At 53.7% G+C, this 22,463-nt stretch overlaps 1 protein-coding gene across 1 annotated transcript; it reads right to left on the bottom strand.

Moving 5' to 3' along the window:
• Nucleotides 1-256: 256 nt before the first annotated feature.
• Nucleotides 257-21,571, bottom strand: Asic4 (acid sensing ion channel subunit family member 4). The gene is given in 10 exon segments (NM_022234.2): nt 257-1,067; nt 1,215-1,319; nt 1,502-1,581; nt 1,661-1,752; nt 2,223-2,376; nt 4,535-4,591; nt 5,024-5,186; nt 5,372-5,499; nt 5,601-5,745; nt 20,679-21,571. Coding segments are annotated over 10 exon segments (1,620 nt in total). The 5' UTR covers nt 21,261-21,571; the 3' UTR covers nt 257-953.
• Between the last annotated feature and the right edge of the window lie 892 nt (nt 21,572-22,463).

Raw genomic sequence — 22,463 nt, 5'->3', positions numbered from 1 at the left:
TGAGTGGAGACTGGTGATTCAGTTTGGCAAGGAAGGAGTGGGAGTAGGGGATTGACTGAGGATGGAGGAGCCCTGGGGCTGCAGAGCCTTCTTTTCCTTTCACAGGGATCAAGTCATGGATGCCCAGCCCCCAGCAAGTGCATGGACGAGCTCTCGCTCTCCTGCCTCTCTCCCACCCTCTCCCCCTACACACACACACACACACACACACACAAACACAGAGAGAGAGAGAGAGAGAGAAACAGTCACACAGAAACAGACACAGAATTCTTTGTGTCTCTTTATTCCCAAGTTCACCAGCACTTTATAAAACCAGTCTCTAGGGAGCAAGGCCTGAGAAGGCCACTCCCTCTCCCCCTAAGCTTAGCCAAGGTCTGAAAGGTCTTTCCACCCACTCCCCACGAAGGGAACTTGTGGTGGGGCTGGTACAGGGGGAACTGGGAGCTGGGCCAGGCCTGCTGGGCCACCCACTCCCCCTGCCAAGAGGGAGCTGGGCCTGGAAAGAGGGAAGTAGAACCAGCCCAACATGCCTAGGTCCCAAGGAGTTGCCTTCTGCCATTAGGGTTGGGACCCTGACTATCCTGTGTCACCCTCCCCTGCAGCCCCACCCTTCTATGTCTGTGTCCCACCCCCACCCAGTCCCTAAATATATACAAATGTACAGAGGGGCTCTACCAGGGTTCCGCCTTCCTCCCTCTCTTCCTCCCTCCCCTCCTCAGGGGCCTCTAGTCCGGTCTCTAGCCCTTCCTGGACACCTGCCTGGGAGCAGGGAGTATGGACAAGAAGGACTCTTGTGCAAGGCAGCTGAGCCTAGGTCAGGGAGAGCAGGACCCTAGTCCTGGCCTCTCAGTGAGCACCACCCCTTCCCTTAGCCCTGGGCTGCCCCAGACCTTCTGTCCCAGGAATAGGAGATGTGTGGGGTTTCATGGGTACTTTCCCCACACAGCACCATCCTAGCAAGCAAAGTCTTCAAAGAGGCTTCCTGGGGGGCCGTGGGGGTGGTGATGGTTGGGAAGCAGGTTGCTAGCCCCACCACCCTCAGCACGGCCTCGACTTGGACAGGGACTCTGAAATGAAAAGGGGACAGATGGGACAGTGGTCAAGTTGTGTTTTCAAGTCTCAAGTTGTCTTCTCCCTTGGGGTGTCTTGGGAACTTTCAGGAAGTGGCTCTGGGGAAAGGGAGTTCTTCCAGGTTGGGAGGAGAGGTCACCTACCTGTTCCTTCAGTTCCTGCAGCCCCAAAGTGGAGATGCCCCCAGTGGACGTCCTAAGTGGGGTCTTGGGCCGTCGCCACACCCTCTTGAGTCGATCCCAGGAGACCTTGCAGGTCAAAGTAGGGTGTTGAAGAGGCCTCAGTTGTAGGACTTGGTGCCTAATAAGGCACCAGTAGGGCTCCACGTTCCTCAACCCAGCCTCTTCAGACCCAGGCTCTCAGGCACTTCTAGAACCCCGAGTCCACTGCCCACTCAGGAGCCTGCACCACTCTCTCTGCCTTTCCTTACCTCATAGATGTAGTCAAGGATCTCCAGCAAGGTGAGGATGCTAGCCCCAATGAACAGGCCCATCTGTCCCCCAAGGTCCCCTGAGAAGAAAGAGGGGAAGGGTCAGTGGGAACAGGCTGGGCTGATCCACACATGAGTGTGGCAAGGGTCAGGACTTACCCAGCAAGGCTGACAGACCATAGGCAGCTCGCTGTTCCATGGCTTCAGAGGTTAGGGCCTCAAAGAAGACATCCAGGACCAAGAAGTTTTCCCTGGAAGACATGAAATGATACCTGTGTGGGGCTACTGGTCTTCCTGAGGCAGCTGGCAAGGTCCTCCCCAGTCCAGCTGATTGATCCTCATCTAAGACCCCTATGTGCTGTGAAGCTGGCAACCTCAGGGTCCGGCTGTGTTAGCTTTGAGTTTTTGTCGTGGTGGTTGTTTTGCTTTGTCTTTCTGAGAAAGGGTTTCATAGAGCCCTGGCCTTGAACTCCCTATGTGTCTGAGGAGAAGGACATACAAATGGGTCTAAAGTGGTGTCCTATAAACGGGATCTGTGCAGTGGCAGGGATACAAGGAGCTGTGGCAGCTCAGAAGAGGACCAGGATGTAACGCAGATTGTGAATGGCACTCTGACAGAAGCCCAGTACACACAAAGAGGGCAGCTCCTTCTCGGTCTTTTCTGTGCCCCAGGCCTGTTGAAGGGCTCTCCCCACACAGCTCCTCTGTGGGCATGTCTTACCTTATGTAGGTCTCATTGCGGTTGTACTTCCTCGCCAGGTACCTGGCAGAGCCCCTGTTGGGGATCTTGACCATGGAGATCTCTTTGCCGTAACGAGTCAGGTTGCAGGGTGTAGGGCAGAAGCATGGGCCCTCAGAGCCCCCACCCAGGGAGTCTGCAACACAAAGGCACCAGTTGCAGCAGGGAGGGTGGCCCACAGGCACAGTAGCTATGGGGACAGGCACAGAGACTATCTTGAACTGGCATGTCTATTCAGAAGGCCAGACCTGTCACCTTCTAGAGCATGCTGACTGGGGGCCCCGTCAGACCAACTTTAAATGACCCATGACAGCTGCATCTATACGTCTCTCCCTCTGTCCTTAGCTCCCTGGAACAAGGAGATCCCATGGCTCAGAAGGAGGTGAGAGCACATCTGCCAGAATTAGTCAGTGTGGGATCTCAGACACACAAGCAAGGGTTAGGGAAAGGATGCTGGATGGGATGGGTGGGAGGGAGGATGGATGGATGATGGATGAATGAAGGATGGATGGATGGAGGATGGATGAATGAAGGATGGATAGATGAATGGATGATGGATGGATGGATGATGGATGGATGGATGGATGATGGATGGATGGATGGATGGACGATGGATGGATGGGTGAACAGAATAAACTGACAGGATCACACTTGATGGGCTAGGATGTCTCTGCTTGCCCCTTTGGTCCCCCATTTCACTCTCTTCTTGTCTTATACCCAGGGGCTGATCCTTGCCAACCACATAACCTCGACACCTTTGCCCTCCAGCCTGTGGTCAGGCAGGTCAGAGGGAGTGGGAGGGTATGTATGTGTGTACTTCTTTCCAGTTTCTCCAGTTACCAGGCTACGGATAGGTTGAGCTGCATTCTTCTGTGCCACACTGCCCTCTCAGACAGCCCCAAGTAGGGGCAAGCCCCCCCCCACTGCCCTCCCTACCCCCTTCTCTCTGTCTGTCTCAGTTTCATGGTGCTCCTTCACACCTTCAGGCCCAAGAGCGAAGGCTCCCTGGTGTCACCTATTGTGTGACTCCCTTACCCAGCGGATACATCTGTTCCTTTGTTTAATGCTCTCCAGTCACACACTTCACAGGTGCAGGTGTTATGGCGTATAGAGGAGAGCCTGGTATGCTAGTCTGCTACCCTAGTATCTCGAACGCATCCCCAGAGGCCCATCAAATATAGATTTCTGCAGTGAGTTCTGGTGCCCTGCTTCAAACTCTCCATTCTGATCACTATCTCACTCACTCACCCTTTTACTTCGCCTTAAGTCCTGTCGGCTTCCAAGAACCTCTCTTTTCCACTCTCTGCTCCCTCCTTTGACCTCTGCCTCCAGCTCTACTGATCTGTGGGTACCCTAGACAAAGCAAGCTTTCTCTAGCTACAAGTTCTCTGGGACATAGGACATGCTATCTCTACTATGTAGTCAAATCTTGACTAATATGTAAGGGGCTTTTCATGTAGAATCATCCCTGCCTTTCCAGACTGGGGCTACGTGCTCCTCCCCAGGGCCTTATATAACACCCGTGGGATACCCCTGTTAAAGAACCATTGCTCTGTGTTAGCATGTGTCCTTACTAAGTGTTCATGGGCAGGGCTCTTGGATCCTCATTCACTCTGAATGCACAGAACAAGTTGAGCAGGTCTAGAGAATGAATCAACCAGTAGTTAAGTGTGGATGGATGGATGGATGGATGGGTGGGTGGGTGGATGAATGGGTGGGTGGGTGGGTGGATAGATGGGTGGGTGGGTGGATGGATGGGTGGGTGGGTGGGTGGATGGGTGGGTGGGTGGATGGGTGGGTGGATGGATGGATGGGTGGGTGGGTGGATGGATGGGTGGGTGGGTGGGTGGATGGGTGGGTGGGTGGGTGGGTGGGTGGAAAGGTGGTAGATGAGCTGCAGCTCAGGGAGACCTGTGTAAAGATAGAGTTTTGCCCATATTGACATCCAGCAATGTATTTTTCCTAGATCTCAGAGAGGTCATTTTATTTTTTCAGAGAAAGGGGGGTTGGGGGTGGGGGGGTATGCTGACTGGGAGAACTGAGACAGGCTTCACTCCCAGTCTTGGTTTTCTGTAGCATCCCCATGGTCTGTCATCACTCACCAAGTGTCTGAACCTATAGAAGCCATTAGGACCCACCCCCACCTCCATCTCCCACTGAGATGTGAACAGCTCAACTTCAGCAAGACCCCTCTAGAACAGACTGGGAGGAGAAGTGACAAAACACAGGGGCGATGGGCACACAGAGGGATGAAGGAATGATGAGAGTCAGGGAAGGGGGAAGGCAGCACACACCCAGTGTGTGGTCGGCACATTCAATGTAGATATTTGGCGGGCAGATGGTCTCATTGCCTGAAAAGAGAGAAGAACATTTCTGAGATCTACAGTCCTTTCCCTTCTCCCTTACCACACACCCATGTAGACATCTACATGTATGCGTGTTTGCACATATGCATAACAGATCAATGTATACATACACATGCATAAAAACAGTGAAACATACACGCACATATGCAGGCAATTGTATGTTTGCATACACAATCATGTGTGCGTTCTTCAGTTCATACACACAACCCCAAAACACATACACACGAATACATATCAGCATGCATGCAAGCATGTGCACCCATGTGTTCCCAAATACACAAACACATGTAAGTATCCAGACATACACATGAGCACATGCTCAGGCGTGTAGATGCGTGTACATGTTGTACACATTTCTGCCCCTGGAGGTTCAAGAGCTCAGAAAAGTGGCACCGAAGACTGGCTGGAGGTGCCCACCTGGCATGTGCACCATCCGGCAGTGGCAGCGCTGAAGCACGGCCTCCTTCTCACAGCGCAGTCGGCAGGCAGACACACTATAGGCTGAGTAGCCCTGAAGCTCAGGCTCCCTGAGCTTGCTTTCCGCCCGGCAGTTGCCCCAAGGCTGGGGCAGATAAGTTAGCTGCAGAGATGGGGCATGACAAGGTCAAGGCCAAGTGTGCCCGTCAGGGCCAGTCCTCCAGTGTCAATAGCCCAGCAAGGGCCACTGGGCTGGCAGACTGAGTATCTGCAAGGCAGATCTGGCCAGCATCCCTTTGAGCGGTGTTTTGCCCTGTGCTCAGCCTAGGCCTAGCTGGGAATGCTCACCCGCTGTTCCTGGCAGGACACAAAAGTCTGGAAGCCTGGGGACACACCGAACCCCAGCTGGTGGATGTAGGGAGGCTCCTCCTGGCTGTGGATCTGCACCCGGATCCCTGCCTCGAATGATGTCTCATCTGCACAGCAGAGATGAGGGGCTTCAGAACCCCCGCTAGGCGGAGAGCAGAGCCCAGGCCCCATCCCTGAGTTGGCCCTTATCCCTTTCCCGCCTGCATACTTGTCTCCCTCCATATGGGTAGGTATTCCTCCTGCTGGATGTCTAGCATGATCTCCAGGCCACTACCCATGCCGCCTGCCCTGCTGGGCAGTGAACTCTGAGGATCTGCATTGAAGGTGTAACACTTTCCATAGCGAGTATAGACCTGGAGGGAGAAAGAACACAAACAGAACTCTTTTATTTTTTGGGGGGGGTGTGTCAGGTTTTTACTGTTTAGTTCAAATTGGATGTGCTTCTCCCCAGGGCCTTGCAGTACCCTAGAAATTCCCCTACCCAAGATTTGCTATGCTGTGTTAACAAGAGCCCCCTGTGTAGCTGGCCTTGCATTCCCAATCCTCCTGCTTTAACTACCCAAGAGCTTGGAGTACAGAAATGCACCACCATGGTCAAGGCTCCGAACTCCTGCTATCCCACCAATTCCTGTTCTCCCTCCTCTGAGTAAAGGGTCCTCCCACTGCTACTTAGGGTTCTTTTGGTTTTTGGGGGTTTTTTGAGTAAGGATCCCTAAAACCTTCACCCCCCTACCCCCATAACAATTCTAAAATGGTCTCCACCTATGCAGTCTCCCTTCATCTATCCCTTACCTCTGTTTTCCACACAGCAGTCAAAACACTCAAGCCAAGTCTCCTGCCAGACTCTAGTCTCTATAGCTTACGTTGTAAACCTCAAGTACACAATAAAACTTATTTTATTCTTTGTGCATGTGTGCATATTTACATGCGGTGAAGGCCGGAGATTAATGTCCGGAATTTCCCTCAGTCATTCTCTCCCTTACTTTTGGAGACAGAACCTTTCACTGAACATGAAGACCATCAAGTTGGCTAGGCTGGCTGGCCAGTCAGCTCTAAGGATGCTCTCGTCTCTGCCTCCCCAGCACTGGAATTACACACACACACACACACACACACACACACACACACACACACACGCACACGCACACACACGTGCACATGCACACACACACCACTGAACAGCTTTTTACATGGATGCTGGAGGGCAGAGTCCTCGTGCTTGCACAGCAAGCTCTTCATCAACTGAGCCATCTCTCCAGTCCCAGCAAAAGTTATCTTTAAGCAAAACTAAACGATAGCTTCTCACTTTCCAGAGAATAAAGTCAGACTCTTTCCTTGGCCTTAAAGTTGCCCTTCAGTGTGACCCAGGCCCTCTTCCTCCTTTTCCACTCCTGAATCTGTGAATCAAACATCTAGTCCTATTCACCTCAGGCCTTAGTTGTTGTTCCCTCCCATGGAGTGGCAGAGCTGTCTACTTACCTCAGACCTGAGACCTTGCTCTGCTGCTCATCTCCCCATTTCACGGTCATTGCCCATGTTCCCCAATGGAGATCAAATGTACGGGTGTAGGGAGCCTGTCTGTTATCCCATGCATTTGTCCCATCGTGGGGACACTTTCATAAACCTTTACTATCCAAAGCCCATCTCATGTCTCCTGGACAAGCATTCTCCCCAAACAACACCAGATGGCGCTGGTGACCCAAGGATGAAGGCACAGGCTCGGACTGGGGATTTTTGAGGCTGCCTGGAGTCGCGGAGCAGCTGGAGTGGGAGAGCTACTGAGAAAGAGGCAGATTCTAGTCGCCGTCCCCCTGCCCGGCTCACCCCACAGGGATGTGCCCCTGGGTCAAACCCATCACAGGCAGCACCTTCTCTGGGAGTGAGGGGTCAGTGCGCTCCAACATTACCCCTCCCCTTTTCTTGGGAACGTGTTCACACTGTAAAAGCTGGGAAAAGGCATGGAGTGGCTTGGAGAGAAGAGATCTGCTCAGACTCCTGCAGCAGGAGAGTTCTGAAGGGAGAGGCAGAGCTGAAGGCGGGAAGTGGGGCTCTGGTGCAACCTGAGGGCACCATCAGGGACACCTTGAGGGTAAAGTTCTGTCCTTCCTTCTCTGCTGAGCCAGTTACACCTGCCCCTTCAGCAACCCTTCTCCTACCACCCCCACCCCCGGTACAGCCTTTACCCAAACTGATATCTGAAACAACAGAATACACATAGCAGGTACCTTGACATTTATAAAACATGAAAACATCTACTGCTACCTACACCATGTCACCCACCCAGTGCTTCTGACTTCAGATGTGCTTGATGACCTTGGTTCCAGAGAGGGAAACTGGGGCTCAGAGAGGTGAGGTGACACTAATGAAGCCACACAGCTAGTGAGTAGATGGAACTCATGAGAATGCAAAGGTCCGGAGACTCCCATAATCCATTGCCAGCCTCCTACCACCCCAAACCTACCCAGCTCCCACCTCGGGGTGGAAAGAGGCAGGAAGTGCCTCATCCTGGAACTTCCTTTTCTCTGTTCTTCTTTCCCTTCAGCCCCATCCTCTCCATGTCACCTGCCTTTCCTTCCTCATCTGTCCCTCCCCAGCTTCTGGATTCTAGTCCTAGCCCTGATCTGTATCACTCCTGTGTCCACCTGGACCCACCATCACAGTCTGTCCCTGAGGGGCAGGAATGGACATCACAGACATCTTAGAGTATGTTAGGTTAGGTGCTCAGTCTAATGGAATCATCACAATTGCCCCCAAGGGCAGCATTACTATCTCCTCATTCCACAGACAGGAGTCAAAAGCTCAGAGAACTGGACCAGTTTGCAGAGGTCTCCAAGATCAGCGCTCCTCAAATGCCAATTTGTACCCAGATCCCCTCTGTAAAGTGCTGGTTCTGGTTTAATACATGGAGGTAGACGGATTCCCAGGAATGAAACTTGCTGATCTATGGACCACACAGTAAGTAGAAAAGTCTAAATAAACAAGGCATGGTGTCACAAGCCTGTAATCCCAGCAGCTCTGGACCAATGCAGGAGAACCATGAATTCATGGCCTGCCTGGGCTACAAACTGGGTTCAAGGTTAGCTCTAGTGACTTAGTGAGACTCTGTCTCAAAAAGTAGAGGGTCATGGGTCTAGCTCAGTGGTGGAGTGATTGGCTACTATGGGAGGTCCTAGGTTGCATCCTTGGCACTGAAACTGAAAATAACTAGAGGCCATACAAGAGTCAAGCAAGACAGCTTGGGTCTAGTCATGGGCTCTCAGGACATGACAGGAGAGAAAGGAACCGGAAGTGTTCTGAGTGCAAGTCTCCTGGCTTCCTAGTGGTGTGGGGAAGGCAGATGATACAGGAAAGGAACAAGTAAGCACCCAACATTTTCCTGGTTCAGGCCAAGAAGATTCTGGAATCAGTTCTTGCCAACTCAGCCAGTTTTGAGTGCATGCTTGAGTTGAGAGGCTAAATGAGACCCAAGCTCTGTGAGGGAAGCCCGGGTTTGTGTTGCTCACATGACCGTGTCTGTCACAGCCTCCGAAGCTTGGCCTCACTCACAGGTTTTCAACTCCCTGAAGCCTGGGGTCCTGCTTCCCTCTTAGCATTCCAAGTCCTGTGAGACCAGGAAAGGGAGGGGAGGCGGAGGACAGGAAGGAGAAAGGCGAGCATGATCAAACATCCTCATTTTTGTCCCAGATCAAAATTTTCTTTCTTTCTTTCTTTTAGAATTTCGTACATGAGTACATGTCTCAGGTCTTTTGAGAAGTGCTTTTGATAGATCCTCTCCTCGGATCCTTTCACACGAGCCACTTGAGGTGATCATTGTTGCCCCCTCATGAAGGATGAAGTGATTGAAGCTCAGAGACGGAAAGCAGCTAAGTATACACAGCAAGCAAAGAGCAGCAGAGGTTTGAACAGGATGGAGCCCTACTTAGAATACAGCCAGGACTTGTGAAGCACCCTGGTGGCTGCTCCGTGGGGGAAAGATGTTTGAGGCTCCTCCTGTAGGCTTACATGTCAACATGTGTACACAGACACATCTGCTACTGGATAGGGTGGAGCTTATTCCTGACTCAGGAGGAGTCGATTACCTGGCAGGTGCACAGGTGAAGTAGTTGTCCTGGAGACAGGGCAATGGGTGACACAGAAAGTAGTCCAGGTCCAAAGGACTTTCCACAGAGGCTGGACAGGCCAGACTGGCAGGTCTGGGCCACCTGCACAGCTTGGGTCAGGCCCCACTGCTGGGAAGAGCGGGTCGTTGCCCTGGAGACAGTCCTGGCCCAGGCAGTGATGGTGGAGTCAGCCACCAGCTCCTAAGTGGTAGAATTCTGGTGTCAGCACAGCCCGCAGCCTCTTCCATGGAGACGGCACGACTGTTCAGCCACAAGGTCCCACTGGCTGTCCACTACTCCCTCCCCACAGGCTGGCCTGGAAAGATGTGTAAACAAGAGTGGAGAGCCCAGAGGCCCAATCATAGAGAGTTGGTGCTGGACCAGGAAGTGTTCTGATGGCGGCAGGGCCATCTCCAGATAACCTCAGCTTCTAAGCTCTTCCCATGGGGCCTTGATCCTATGATCAAGGAGCCCTAACACCTCCTCTCCATCTTGGCTTCTGAACCTCTGCTACCTGCCCTAGCTGGGGTGTGTGACCTTAGAACTTCCTTGAGCTGAAGGCGAGTGGTCTGTAAGCAGGTCACCCTAGGATCCCTCTGCCAGCTTCCTCTAGCTAGCCCTTCACTGGTCCCTCTCTGACTATCTCTCCCTGCAGCGCTGACCTGAATCACTGCCAGTTTCCTGCTCTAGGTCTATCTCCCAACCGCTTCTGTAGATCCCTAGGTCTACATTTTCTGGGTGCCCAGCCCGTTAACCCTCCAGACTCGGTTTCTCTGCACCCAGCCCTTGGCCGTCCTGTTTACCATCCCAAACCCCTTGCTCTCCCAAAGCCTAGATGCTGCCTGCCCTCTTTGCCCCTCGCCCTCTGTTCCTCTATCCTACTTGTTTTTCTCTCTGTTCATCTTCCATGGAAGTATTCAGTTCCTACAGCTTGTCTTCCTCCTAGATTTTACTAGGGGCCCAAGGTTGCCCTGAGGTCCTCCTCCCTGTAGTCTCTCCCTCCCCATCTGCCCGAGACAATGATCAGGAGCTGGAAGAGATCTGTCCAGAGCTTGCTTTCCTGAGCGATGGCTTCTCTCTCAGCCCTCTGAGCTCCATCCATCCACAGCTCCCATTTCCCAAGATAGCTCTCCCTGCCCGGTTGCTCCCCCCGCCCCAACCCCTACCCCAGCCCTCCCTAGCTCTTCTTCCTCCCTGTAGCCACAGAGCCCACAGGGTTAATAGCCAATTAGTAGGGCCAGGGCTCAGCTATGTGGGAGAAGGCCCTGGGCCTCCGGGAGATAAGCAGCAGCCAGAAGCAGCAAGGACCAGGCAGCTAATCCCACAGCTAATCTGCAGCTTGGGCCTTATCTACACCGCCTTCTGGGCACCCAGCTTCTGCCAAGACCCCAGTACCTCCCGCTTAGCTACTTCTCTGTGGATGGTAGCCCTTCTCCTTTATCCCTCTGCCCTCCTCTGTGAGACCCACCCCTATGCCTCCTTCTTAGGTGCCCTGGAATGAACTCCCCTTCACCCTGCAGTACTCTGGCATCCACTGTGGACCAATAGTGGATTCTTCTTCATCCAGCCCTGACTAGCATCTCCAGAGGGAGTGTGCCTAAGACATGACTTTACTCAGGGGTGACCCAGGATGCAGGCTCAGTGCTTCATCCTCCTCTCGCCTCTCCAGGGGCAGAGGACGAAACTCAACACAAATTGCTTGGATATCTGTGCTGGTCAGATGTTTGGGGTCACTCAGACCAACCCCCAGCCCCATGACCCATTGTGCAAAGGCTAAATCAGAAACCATGAGATGCCAGTTCCCCATCCAAGAACACACAAATGAGAAGATTCAGCATCGCAACCCAGCCTGCCTCCCCAACTAGTGCCAGGAGGCTTTACTAATTTTGTCCCCTCCCTGGGAGTCACTAGACAGACACTAAGTCCAGCAACCTGCAGTCTGAATTAGTGATTTTTTTTTTTACTTTTCTGAACCTCAGTTTTCTCTTCTGTCAAATGGAATCTTCCAGAACATTTCTGCCTGACTTGTTTCTGGGGATAATTGTAAGCTTTGAAGGGAAAAAAAGTAGCAAGCCCCAAAGCAAGCAGATACTCAGGAGTCTAAGGCTGGAGGATCGCTTCAGCCCTGGAATTTGGGTGACATACTGAGCTCCCCTTAAGTAAACAGACATTTGTAAAAATGAAATCATATTTATGATTCCCCAGCATTGGTCTGTGATGGTGGAATAGAAGCCAGAGAACACGGGAGAAGGGACAGAGTTGGGAGCCCGACAAAGCAGTGTTCAAATCCTGTCTCTTCCTCTAATCTTAATAAACAGCTTCTAGATCAAGAGCTGGGTGCCTGACAGGCCTTGGTTTGCTCCTCCATAAAAGGCAACCAGCAATTCCTCCTCCTCAGGTTAAGACTGCAGATTAGAGATAAACTCCAAAGTGATGCATGACCCTGGCACTCAGCAGGAGGGGGGAGGGGGGAAGGCAGGGGGTGACCTAGGGAAGGGAGCATCCAGCCAGACAGCACAGCCCGTCCATCTTCACAGAGCATCCTGCCTCTCAGTAAAGATGTCTGCCCTTGGCGGGTGATCAGCGGAGCTCTTTCAGAGCACAGCTCACAGGCTCTGAGATGTGGCTCTTCCAGCAAAGGGGAAGCTCAGCCTGGCTTACCTCCAAAATTTGTTTTTATTGAGGTCTGTGGGATTCAGATCCCTTTGGCCCTCCATATTTTCATCTGTGAAATGGGAATAAAATCAGATACCCTTCAAAGTTGGCATGAGAAAAGAGATAACTATATAATACATTAGCAAGAGCAAAGTTTTTGGAATGCCTGCTCTGAACCAAGCAGTGACTTGAGTACTTTGCATAAATAAACTCTTTAATGTTGGAGGAAGAGATGATAGAAGCTATTCTTATTGCCCCCCCCCCCATTTCACAGGTGAGTGGTGGAGGCACAGAGAGGTCAAGAAACTTTGCCAAGGTCACATGATGTAGCAGAACAGAGAACAGTGGGTGTTGGAACATCCCATGTGTCCAGCAGTATTCCTTAAGCCTTTATGATGTGTCAGGCACTGTGTTTGACACAGAGGATACATCCCAGAACAAAACAGTTTTTCTGAAGGAGTTTGCTGTGGGATGTGGAGGCATGAATTCATTTAAAAACCTGAGCACCTACGCCATGTGCCAGGCATATTCAAAGTGCCAGGTCCACAAGAGGGAACAGAACACAAACCTCACAATCACACAAATAGATACTACTGGCTGTGCTCCATGCTGTGGTGGAGATCCCAGCCAAGGCAGCTGCTGCTGCTGCAACAGGAGGTCGCTTCCGGTTGGAGAATTACGGAAAGCATCTTTTGAGGAAGCTGGCTGGCCCACTCCCCAGGAAGGACATCAGATAGACCTATGTCTTTAGTACCCAGTTCTCAGTACCTAATGCCTTCCACGTGCTTTTCAAGTTGTCTTCCTCCCGGAGGTGGGTCTGGGAATGGCGGTGGTAATGTTGGTTCAAACGTAAGCATGAGACTCATGAGTGTGAAGGAGGAGTTGGCTAAGGTCCAGTAGCCAGCATGTGAGAAATTGTGGGAGTAGAAGTATGGAATGGGAGCCCAGGGTTGTTTTCCAAGTGGAAGAAGGCGGGACTCCAGGACCCAAGTAAACAGTTACACCTGTTTCCAGGCAGCCATTGCCTAAAAATTAAACCCTAGAAAGAATTTCACAGGCGATGATGTTTTCAATCGGTAACTAAGTCCTTCCCTGGCATCCCCACCGCCTGATGCAAACAAAGCCTAGAAGAGTTTAGCACTCAAAGTTGGTGGGCGGGAGTTTTCAATTCCAAGACTTGGGGATCCGTGGAGTAGGAGTGTGTGTGTGTGTGTGTGTGTGTGTGTGTGTGTGTGTGTGTGTGTGTAGGGTGTCCATTCGTCCGCTGGTTGACGAGTAGGTGGGCTCCCATCAGGGACCCCCTGCACTAAGGCTCACTTTGGCAGCACAGGCCTAGCTGCCCATCTCGCACTGCGAGGCTGCACCCACGGGCAACGCTTCCCGCTGGCCGCCTCTCCTGCGGGGCAGGCATCCATCACCGAGCAGCGCCCTCCCTCTGTCTCCTCCGGGTTCCTCGGCTCTCCTCCCTGGGTTCGCCTCATTTGCATTCCCTCGGCTCCCGGCTCCTCGGCAAAGTGACCTCCGTGCACACAGCAGCGCCAGAGGCATCCACCGCGGAGGGAGACACCGTCGCCCGCCGCCCGCCGCCCGCCGCCCGCTGCGGCCCGGGAGGAGATCAGAGGGGCGGGAGGAGGGACGGCGCTGACCCGTGTAGACTGAGCTCTGGGCCAGAGCTGGGCGTGGCCAGTGAGCCTGGGAACTACCGAAAGGCCTGGTGCTGAGGCAGCGCTGAAGGACTTGAGTCAGATTTGAACCGGTGACCTCAGCCTCTAGCCCTACTGAAGTGAAATGTGGAAGTCACTCACCCCGAGGTCTGGGGAGCTGTCCCCTAGAAATGAAACCTCCATTTGAAACCAGAGGCTCCCAAACATCCCAACCTCCACTCGCATTCCTGATAGGGAGAAGCCTGCTCCACTGTGCAGTGGCCCAGGAGTCTCCAGTCCTCCCCAGGGCCTGTCCAGTCCCCTGTCCCCACTCCCCTAGCCAACCAAGCTGCCTCCCCCGCCCCCACTTGGTATTTACACCTTTCACACATTTGTAAGCTATTATCCTGTCCACGCTTAGTCACCGCTGAGCCAAGCGCCACGGATTTAGCTCCTTTAATCTTTCCTCCTAAATCAATCCTCCATTTCCCCTTAATCATCCCGTGGCTCCTCTCTGAACTCTCGCTGCTGCCTCGCCTGCCGCAGCCTATGCCTATCTCTCTGGAACTGCTCCCCCAACCCCAGCCCCAAGCCGTGTCCCAAGGGCACTGTGAACATTCAGGGGGGTGGGCTGGATATTCTACCCTGCTACCCCCTGCTTGGGAGCCCAGGGAAGAAATGCAGGCATCGCTGCCCTTTCTGGAAGACACACACACAGCATTGGAACTTTGCTGTTCTCAGTCTGAGACTCAGTCTTCCTACCTACTCCCGCAGCACAGGGGGGGTGGGGTAAGGTGGGGTGGGGGTGCTCTGAAGATCCCTAAGCCTCTGTCACAGCCCACCAAACCCAAAAATAACGACAACAAAATGCACAACAATTCTGGTAGGTGAGGGCTTTTCCCCACTGCCCATGGAGCTGGTTGTCCCACCTCCTTGACCCAGATGCTTAAAGGAGGTGGATACGGGAGAGCCTGGAAGGTGGTGGGGATTGGGAAAGCTCTTATCTCCCCAACCTGAGGTTGCTGTCTTTTCTCCTCCACCAAGGGGATGGACCACCCTTAGCCTCCATCCCCACTTACTCCTCTCCCTGTCCAGGGTTGGGTCCAGTAGCCTAGAGACTGGACTTTTTTGAGATCTATAGGACCCTTTCGCCTCCGGGTTTGATCCTTTCTGCCCCTCAATTCAGACCTGGATCAGCAGCCCTGCTCTCCACCACAAGAGGGGGCAGGTTTCTCCTGGAAGCCCAAGGACAGGGATGGGGGTTCACGAAGGAGGCCAGGAGAGGTACAGTATGGGGGCCATTTCTTCAGATGCTAATCAGCATCTTCCAGCAGTGCGCGAAGCTAGGTTGATAATGAGCCCAGCTCGGGGCTGATTCCTGATTAATGAAGAGGCTACAGGGCTTCTCGAGTGGGGCCGGGTGGGGCATGTCTCTCACGACCCTCCCCACTGCCCTTGAGGACCAGCCCTCTGTGACGATTGTCCCTGCTCTTCCCTTCAGGCACACTTCCTTAATCTGATCCACCATCTTCACTGCCAATGCGGCCAGGCTGAGAGCGCCCCCTCCAGGAGGACTCGAGGAACAGCAGCCAGTACAAAGTAAGAGGTGTGCTTTACACACCTGGGTTCTGCAATCTGAGCAGTAGGAAGTCTACAGGATTGTTAAAATTGGGGAACTTTTTTTATTGAAATGAACTAGATTTGGAGCTTCTTTTGACACCTTGGAAGGCTACCGACATCCTCACATGGGCAACAGTTAGTTGGAAATGAGGCTGAGGCTCCACCCTTCGCCATATATGATCATTCACTTTTCCCTCCTAGTTCCTCAAGGCAGGAGCAGCCTTCATCCAGATGTTCACTAAATGTGCACAAGGGTCACACCTCAGGACACAATGGGACCACAGGGACAGAGGACTGCCTGGGGGGTTCCGGCAAAATTAATAAAGTTCATCTGGAAGGTAAGAGGCCCGGCAAACATCAGAAATGCCCTCCATGACCCTCCCCCCAGAACCAAGGATTATAGGAAAGGTCTGGAGTTGGGAAGTGAGCATGGAATTACCCCTTCGATAGACAATGGCACTGGGTTAGAAATTGAGCCCACCAATATTGACAGAACTATAACACTAGGCAAGACCAGGGACAAGGAGGAGGCAAAATAGAAAGAGGAGATTGCTGAAAAGCCTCAAACTGGGCATCAGGGCAGCCAGAGTAGCACAGGGCTTACATGAAGTCCTCATTGCCTCAGAGTTGTCCTGGGTATCGGATGGGGAGGGCTGTGAAGGGAGGAGGAGGGCAGGGGGGGACTGCCCAGCTGGAAGAGGCCTTGTCTAATTGTGCCTGATTAGTAGAGAGGAAGAGAACAGGGCTAGTGATTAATAGTCACGGCAGTCACCAGCGTGTGGGGAAGGAGGATTGGGAGGGGGAGGGAAGCCTGTGAGCCAAGGGGGAATGGAGAGTGAAGAGGCCATGGAGCCTTGGCCTCCTGCCCTTCTAGGGGCTGTCTGTATGCTTTAATGGGGGGGCTGCATTGAGGAGCTGAGACCTGCCCCCACCTCCTAAGGGAGGCCCTCCTCCTTCCTGCTTCAATTTTCAGGCAGGGGCACAGAAGAGAAGAGAGCAAGGTCATGCCTGCCTCTGGGAAAAGTAGTATCTGCATCCACACGATGCGTTCAGACACCCCAAAGCCTCCAGCCATGCTCAGCTTAACCCGGGACCTCAGCTCGACTTTGTCACACCCTACAAAACATCACCATGTAGTCTCATCAGTAATTCCAGCCCTGATTCAGCCAGACAACCTGAACCTTAGTCACTGGTATGCTGTCCACGAAAACACACACTAGTTGCACACGCCACATCGCATTTCAGTTGCTCAACAGCCATGCGTGGCTAGTGACTACCTTGTTGAAAAATACAGACATAGGATGTCTCTATCTTTACAGGTTTGTCATCTAACACTGACCCATAGAGTGTATACACGTATACACACGTGCATGCTTGCTTGGGAAGGCTATAACCACACAGTGGACAGCGAAGGTCTGAGGGAAGACCCAGAGGATGGAGAGCAGCGTTGCTCCAGAGCAGGGGTCAGAAACCATCAAGTGATACTGAGAACAGTGAGATTAAGAGATGGCCAGAAGCTGCCCCAGTGGTGTTTGTGACAACTGGCACTCGCAGAGTGCACACTGTGTGCGTGCCAGGCAGCGTACTAAACTCTTTTCAGCCATCTTCCTCTCAAAAGCACCCCAGAGACAATGTAATAAATACACAAATGGATGCTCGCAAAAGCATTTTGGTTTCCTTGAGGCCACATGAGGGAATAGAACTGAGGTACAAGTCCATGCGGTCAGACAGCTTCAGAACTCACACATAGCGTCCTGTCCCCCGTGGAGCGGAGATGCTTGGCTTTTAGAGCTGCCACCTTTGCATTTGTACAGAGCAAGCATGAAGGCTAGGGAGAGAGCTACTGCCTCCTACCAAGCTGACAGACTAAGCCAGGATGGGTGGGTGGGGACCTGGGGCTGGGCACACAGTTGGGGGATAGTGGAAACAAAGAGGAAGGGAGAGCCCTCTACCGTGTCAGGGTGACGGGGTGATGGGGAAAGTCTGAAGTACAAGTGGGAGAGGGCTGTGAGCTGACTGGAAGAGAGAAGAGAAGAGCTGAGGGGATGGGTGGAGGGGGCATGCATGGAGGACAGTGGCGCCTTCAGAACCCCTGCCTCTCTTTCTCTCCTCTCGAAACCTCACTCTGGCTGCCTCATCCTTTAAGCCTCCCCAGCCCTCTTTTAGCCCAGAGTGGCCTCTCTCTCTGAACTCAGGCTCTTACCATCATGCACCTCATCTGGCAATTAATCCTGGCACCTTATGACATCGCTTGCATGGCTGATTAACTCTTGAATGGTTGCTTAGGCTTTTGAGGATCCCTGTCCTGTTCTGCCATGTGACTGAAGGCATCTTGAGGACAGGGGTTGAGGACTAGGGCTTCCCCTCCCCCACAGGTCCTAGCAAGGAGCCCAGTGTGCATCGTGTGCACGCCACAGACCAGCATTTTGAGTGCCTGACTAGGAGTACATGAAGGGATATTTGGGAGCGTGGGGGTGAGCACGATCTCAGTGGCACCAGAAGCAAGAGCAGCAGCTTAGGGGACTGGGGGAGGGCACATTACCCAGAGTAAAAATAGGCTGGAAAATGTGACATTTATTAACTTGGATTCCGGAGGAAAGGTCACAGCAGAGTGGGGAGTGGGAAGGAGGAAACAGAGAAGGCAACAGAAAACACATAACAGTCCCTCACTGAAGCCTGTCTGTCACCGTCTCTGGCCATTTCACCGCCCAGTCCCTGGCAGGTGCCACCTCAACCAGCTCACATTTTCAGCTCCTCACCCAAACCCTTCAAATCCCTATCATGTACCCCGACATCCTCACCACAGGGCTGAATCACCGACTTCATGTCCTCACCGGAGGCTGCTAGTCTCACCTAGGAAACACATCCAATCTTCTCCAATACCATGGGCCAGCTCCTAACTGTCTCAGACTCAACTGAGTACTCTGGGTCCAGGAGGGATTATATGCAGCAGGTGGGGGACATGGTGTGAGCAGGAGGCTACGAGTCCAGGCTCGGATGGGCATGGGGGGATGGGAACCTCAAAAGGGGAATTCTGTCCCCAGTGCTTGTTTGGTCCCACTTGCACTGATGTCCCTGAAACAGATCCACCAGTACAGATCTACCAACTTTCTCTCTCTCTCTCTCTCTCTCTCTCTCTCTCTCTCTCTCTCTCTCTTTCTCCCTCTCTCTCTCTCTCTCTTTCTCCCTCTCTCTCTCCCCCCCCCTCTACCTCTCCCTCTCTCACCCCCTTTCCATCCCCCAGGGAATCTAGAGAAAGCTCTTCCTGTGCTTCCTCTCCCCCATCCATCCCCAGGATTCCAAGAACTTAAGTCAAGCTTCGGTCAAGGGAATCCTTGCCCCTGTATTCTCTGGACACCTCTTATCCTAACAGAAACCCTTGGTCACCTTCCCTTCACTCCCTAAGTGCTCTCCATCTCTCCTCCATTGATGTGTGTCATCGTTGTCCTTCCCCTCTCCTGCCCACCCCAACTGGAGCTAGGACGCAGCAAACTCAGGGAGACAAAGACCCCATTGATTTCTGCCCCAGCAGCACCTGCTGAGACTGAGTTCCTCCCCACCCCCACCACAGAGGGGTGAAGCTGCAAGGCAGGAGTCCCACAGATCCCAAAGGCCACACTCACTTCGCACACCACTTCCCTCTTAGCTCTGATCTTGGAGAGCAATGTTATATTTTCCTAGAAGACAGAGTGTGTAGCTAGACAACAGACTGCTCTTCCCTAATTCCACTCCTGGTACAATCTCCTCCCTCCTGCCCCTCTCTTCATGCTAATTCCTCCCACCAAACCCACCCACACAACCCAAAGCAAGAGGCCCTCGACTGCAGCCGTGGCGGGGCCAGGAACCTGGTTGAGGCATGTGTCCTGGTAACACTGAGGCAGGGACAGAGGGAGAGCTTGTGAGTGAAGAGCCAGGCTCTCAGGAAGGAACGAGCCCCTTGCTGCTGGCAGATGGGGGTGAGTGGGCCCCTCGGTGGGTGCCACTATACATTTACTCATATGCCACAAGGATGAGACCACACACACACACACACACACACACACACACACACACAAAGATAGGCGTCAACTGGGGACTGGGGACAGACTCAAGCACACTGTGAGTAATAGCTTGTGAGTGTGTGTGAAAGGAACTCTGATAGACCTGACAGCATCCAAGACACATCCCCCACGCTCATACACCTGATGGCAGGAGGTGTGCAAGGGGAGCAGGCAGAACTGACTCTCCACTTCTCGTGAGGGTACATGTATTTGTGTTTACATACATGGGGGTAATGGTGCTAGTTGTCTCTGCCTGGAGGATGGTGGACAGAAGTTGGGGTACGTTGGTCTCAGGAGCTGGGATGCCAACCCCAGCACGACCCCATTCTTGGCAGCAATGAGCTGTGGTACAAGCAGGCAATGAGTATCTCTCTGGGTGTGTGGGTGTGCAGGTGTGCATATGAGTGTAGTGACAGGGACACTGAGCCGGCATGGCAGGGAAACCATGTCCCTGAGCAGTAGAGTGTGTGTGCGTGTGTGTTCGTGTGCCAGCTCTGAGGATGAGTTATGCACATAGAGGGAATGAGTGATTCCCAGTGTGAGAGCCAGAGCCAGGCAAGGGAGCAGCAGGGACAGGGGAACCGGAGGGGGTGGGGGCACTGGCAAGCAGGACCGATCGACGAGGGGGGAGCATGAAAGAGGGGTGTGTGAGAACAGCTGTGAAGGGCTGTGTGTGTGTGTGAAAGGCACAGAAACGAGAGACTGGCATCCAGGATACACGAAGATCATCTTCATCCAGCTGGCTGTCTGGGCCAGCTCCCCAGAAGGCAGCCCTGAGTCCTTCCTTAGAGAGGGACACCTCTCCCCTCTAGCAACCCTCTCCCTGTCACATCAGTTTGGTGGGAAGAAGAATCCAGTAGCCCCCCAAAGAAAACGAGAAGAACAAAGTGGGGCTCAGTCTGTCTGGCCTTGGGATGAAGACCAGCTCCAGGGCCCTGAGTCCATCCACCCCTGGCCCCTGAACCTCGAACACAGCAGCAGCAGCAGCAGCAGCAGCAGCAGCATAGAAGAGGAGGGGGAGCTGTGCCACCGGGGTAAGCCCTTCCGAGCATCCACTGCTCCTGGGCAGAGGAACCAGAGGGAAACACCAGCTGAGGGAGACACGAGGCCTGCCTCTGGTGGTAGAAGGAAGGGAAGCCCTGTTGAGGATGCCCTCACGTACCACCCTCCACCTCCACATTAACTTCTGGCCACCCCAGGTTTAGGTGACCCAGCTGGTAGAACTCACCACAGAGAAGTTGCTGGCGGAGCAGTGGTGCCCACTGAAGTTGCAGCTCTTGAGCATGTCAGCAAGCTGGTGGCCAGTGCGGTTGAGGATGTCTACCATGTCAGGCTCTGGGTAGCGAAGGCCAGCTGCACGGTGCCCATCCCGGTCTTTGGGGGGCAGCCCTGTCAGATTGGCCAGGTGGAAGATATCAGCATCGCTGAGTGCCGAATGCCGGAAGCGGTTGATGTTGCAGAGGGTGACAGCCGGAAAGCCCGCCACTGGGGCTGGGGCAGCAGGGTCCATGGCTACCAGGTGAGGCCGGGTCAGGTAGCCCCTGGCCAGGCTGGCTGCCTGGTACAGGAAGGCAGCCAGTGAGGTGAGTAGGGCCAGTACCCACAGGGTTCTGCGCAGTCCATGGGGGCCTGGGCCACAGGCCCGGCCCAGCCCATGTAGAGTACTGGTGCTGGCAAAGGTAGCCAGGTCCCGAGGGGCTGCTGGCCCCTGAGCAGCCCCCAGGAGGCTCTGCTCATCCCCTGCCTCCTTCTCCTTGGGTTTTGCATCCTCCTCAGCAAATTTGATTTTGCACACAATCTCGATCGGCATCTGTCCCCGGCTGCTGGGACTGGCCAGAGCCTCACTGCTACTGTCCTTCCCTGGACAGCAGCCCTGGTGCCCTCCGGAGTGGTGGTGGTGGCAGCGGCTGCTCTTCTAAACTCAGGGCAACCAGGAGGAGGATGGGGACAGGGTGGGGGCCCGAGGTGGGGGCGTCACTCCCACTCCCAGCAGCTCCGCAGCCCCGGCGCTGCCTCTGTCGCTGCTGCCTCTGCTGCCGCTTGTCTCTCTCCTCGATCGTCTCCTTGTGGCTTCCCTTATCAGCACCCGCACAGCTGTCAGCCCCTGCGTGTGTCCCTGCGAGCAAGCGAGTGAGCGAGGGAGCAAGCGCTGCTCCGCCACGCCGCGCAGCCCCAGCCGCTCCGCTCAGCATGTGCTCCGGAGCCCACCCCGTGCTTAATAATTCAGGACATGTCAACAGCGTTTCACCGTCGGGCACTGGCACGGAGGCAGGAGCCAGGGCAGGGAGGGAAAAGCCCCACCCTACCCCAGCCCAGAATGGAGATTCCAGGACCGGGGTGCTTGTGAAACTCTCTCGCTGTACCTTAGAATGGTGTGGGGGCCACGGAGAGCCTAGTCTCGGGCCAACCAGGGAATGGTGCTATGCTCAGAGTCCTCAGACCATTCCTTGCCACTTTTTCTGGGCCACACCCCCTCAAGGGTCAATCAACCCCACCTCCTAGCTACCTTGACTCCTGACTCCAGCCTTAAGCGGATCTCACTGCCCTACTCACAGCGGCTTCCAGCAACTCCTTGTGAGAGCCACTTGTTTGAATGAGGGAGGGGAAGGAAAGGGAAGGCAGGCAAGAGAGAGGAAGGGACAACTGTGGCTTCACTCAGATTCCCCTTCCCTAGGGGACTGCTGATTCAACATCCACCACACCCTACCCCCTCCAGGAGGGATGCTGCTTCCCTTTCTCTGACTTTGCCCCCAATCCCAGGTTCAGTTATTCTTGTGACTGAAGCAGAGTCCATGCTGGCTGGCTTGCTCATCTGTAGCCACTTTACTAGTCCTTTAGTCTCCCAATCCCTTGTTATGACCAGGCTTGGGGAAACCGAGGGAGAGGGCTGGATGAGCCAGACCAGGGAGCAAAGAGCTCAGAGGCAGGAGAGAGGGAAATGAAGAACCCAGGGGAGGTATTAGAGCCAGTGAGAAGATGAGTGGGGGCTTCAATAGAAATACTATGCTAAGGA

Source organism: Rattus norvegicus, chromosome 9, assembly GCF_021556685.1.
Source record: "Rattus norvegicus strain SHRSP/BbbUtx chromosome 9, alternate assembly SHRSP_T2T, whole genome shotgun sequence".
Lineage (NCBI taxonomy): Eukaryota > Metazoa > Chordata > Mammalia > Rodentia > Muridae > Rattus > Rattus norvegicus.
Note: the sequence above shows the minus strand (reverse complement) of the source record. Positions and strands in the feature narration are given on the sequence as shown.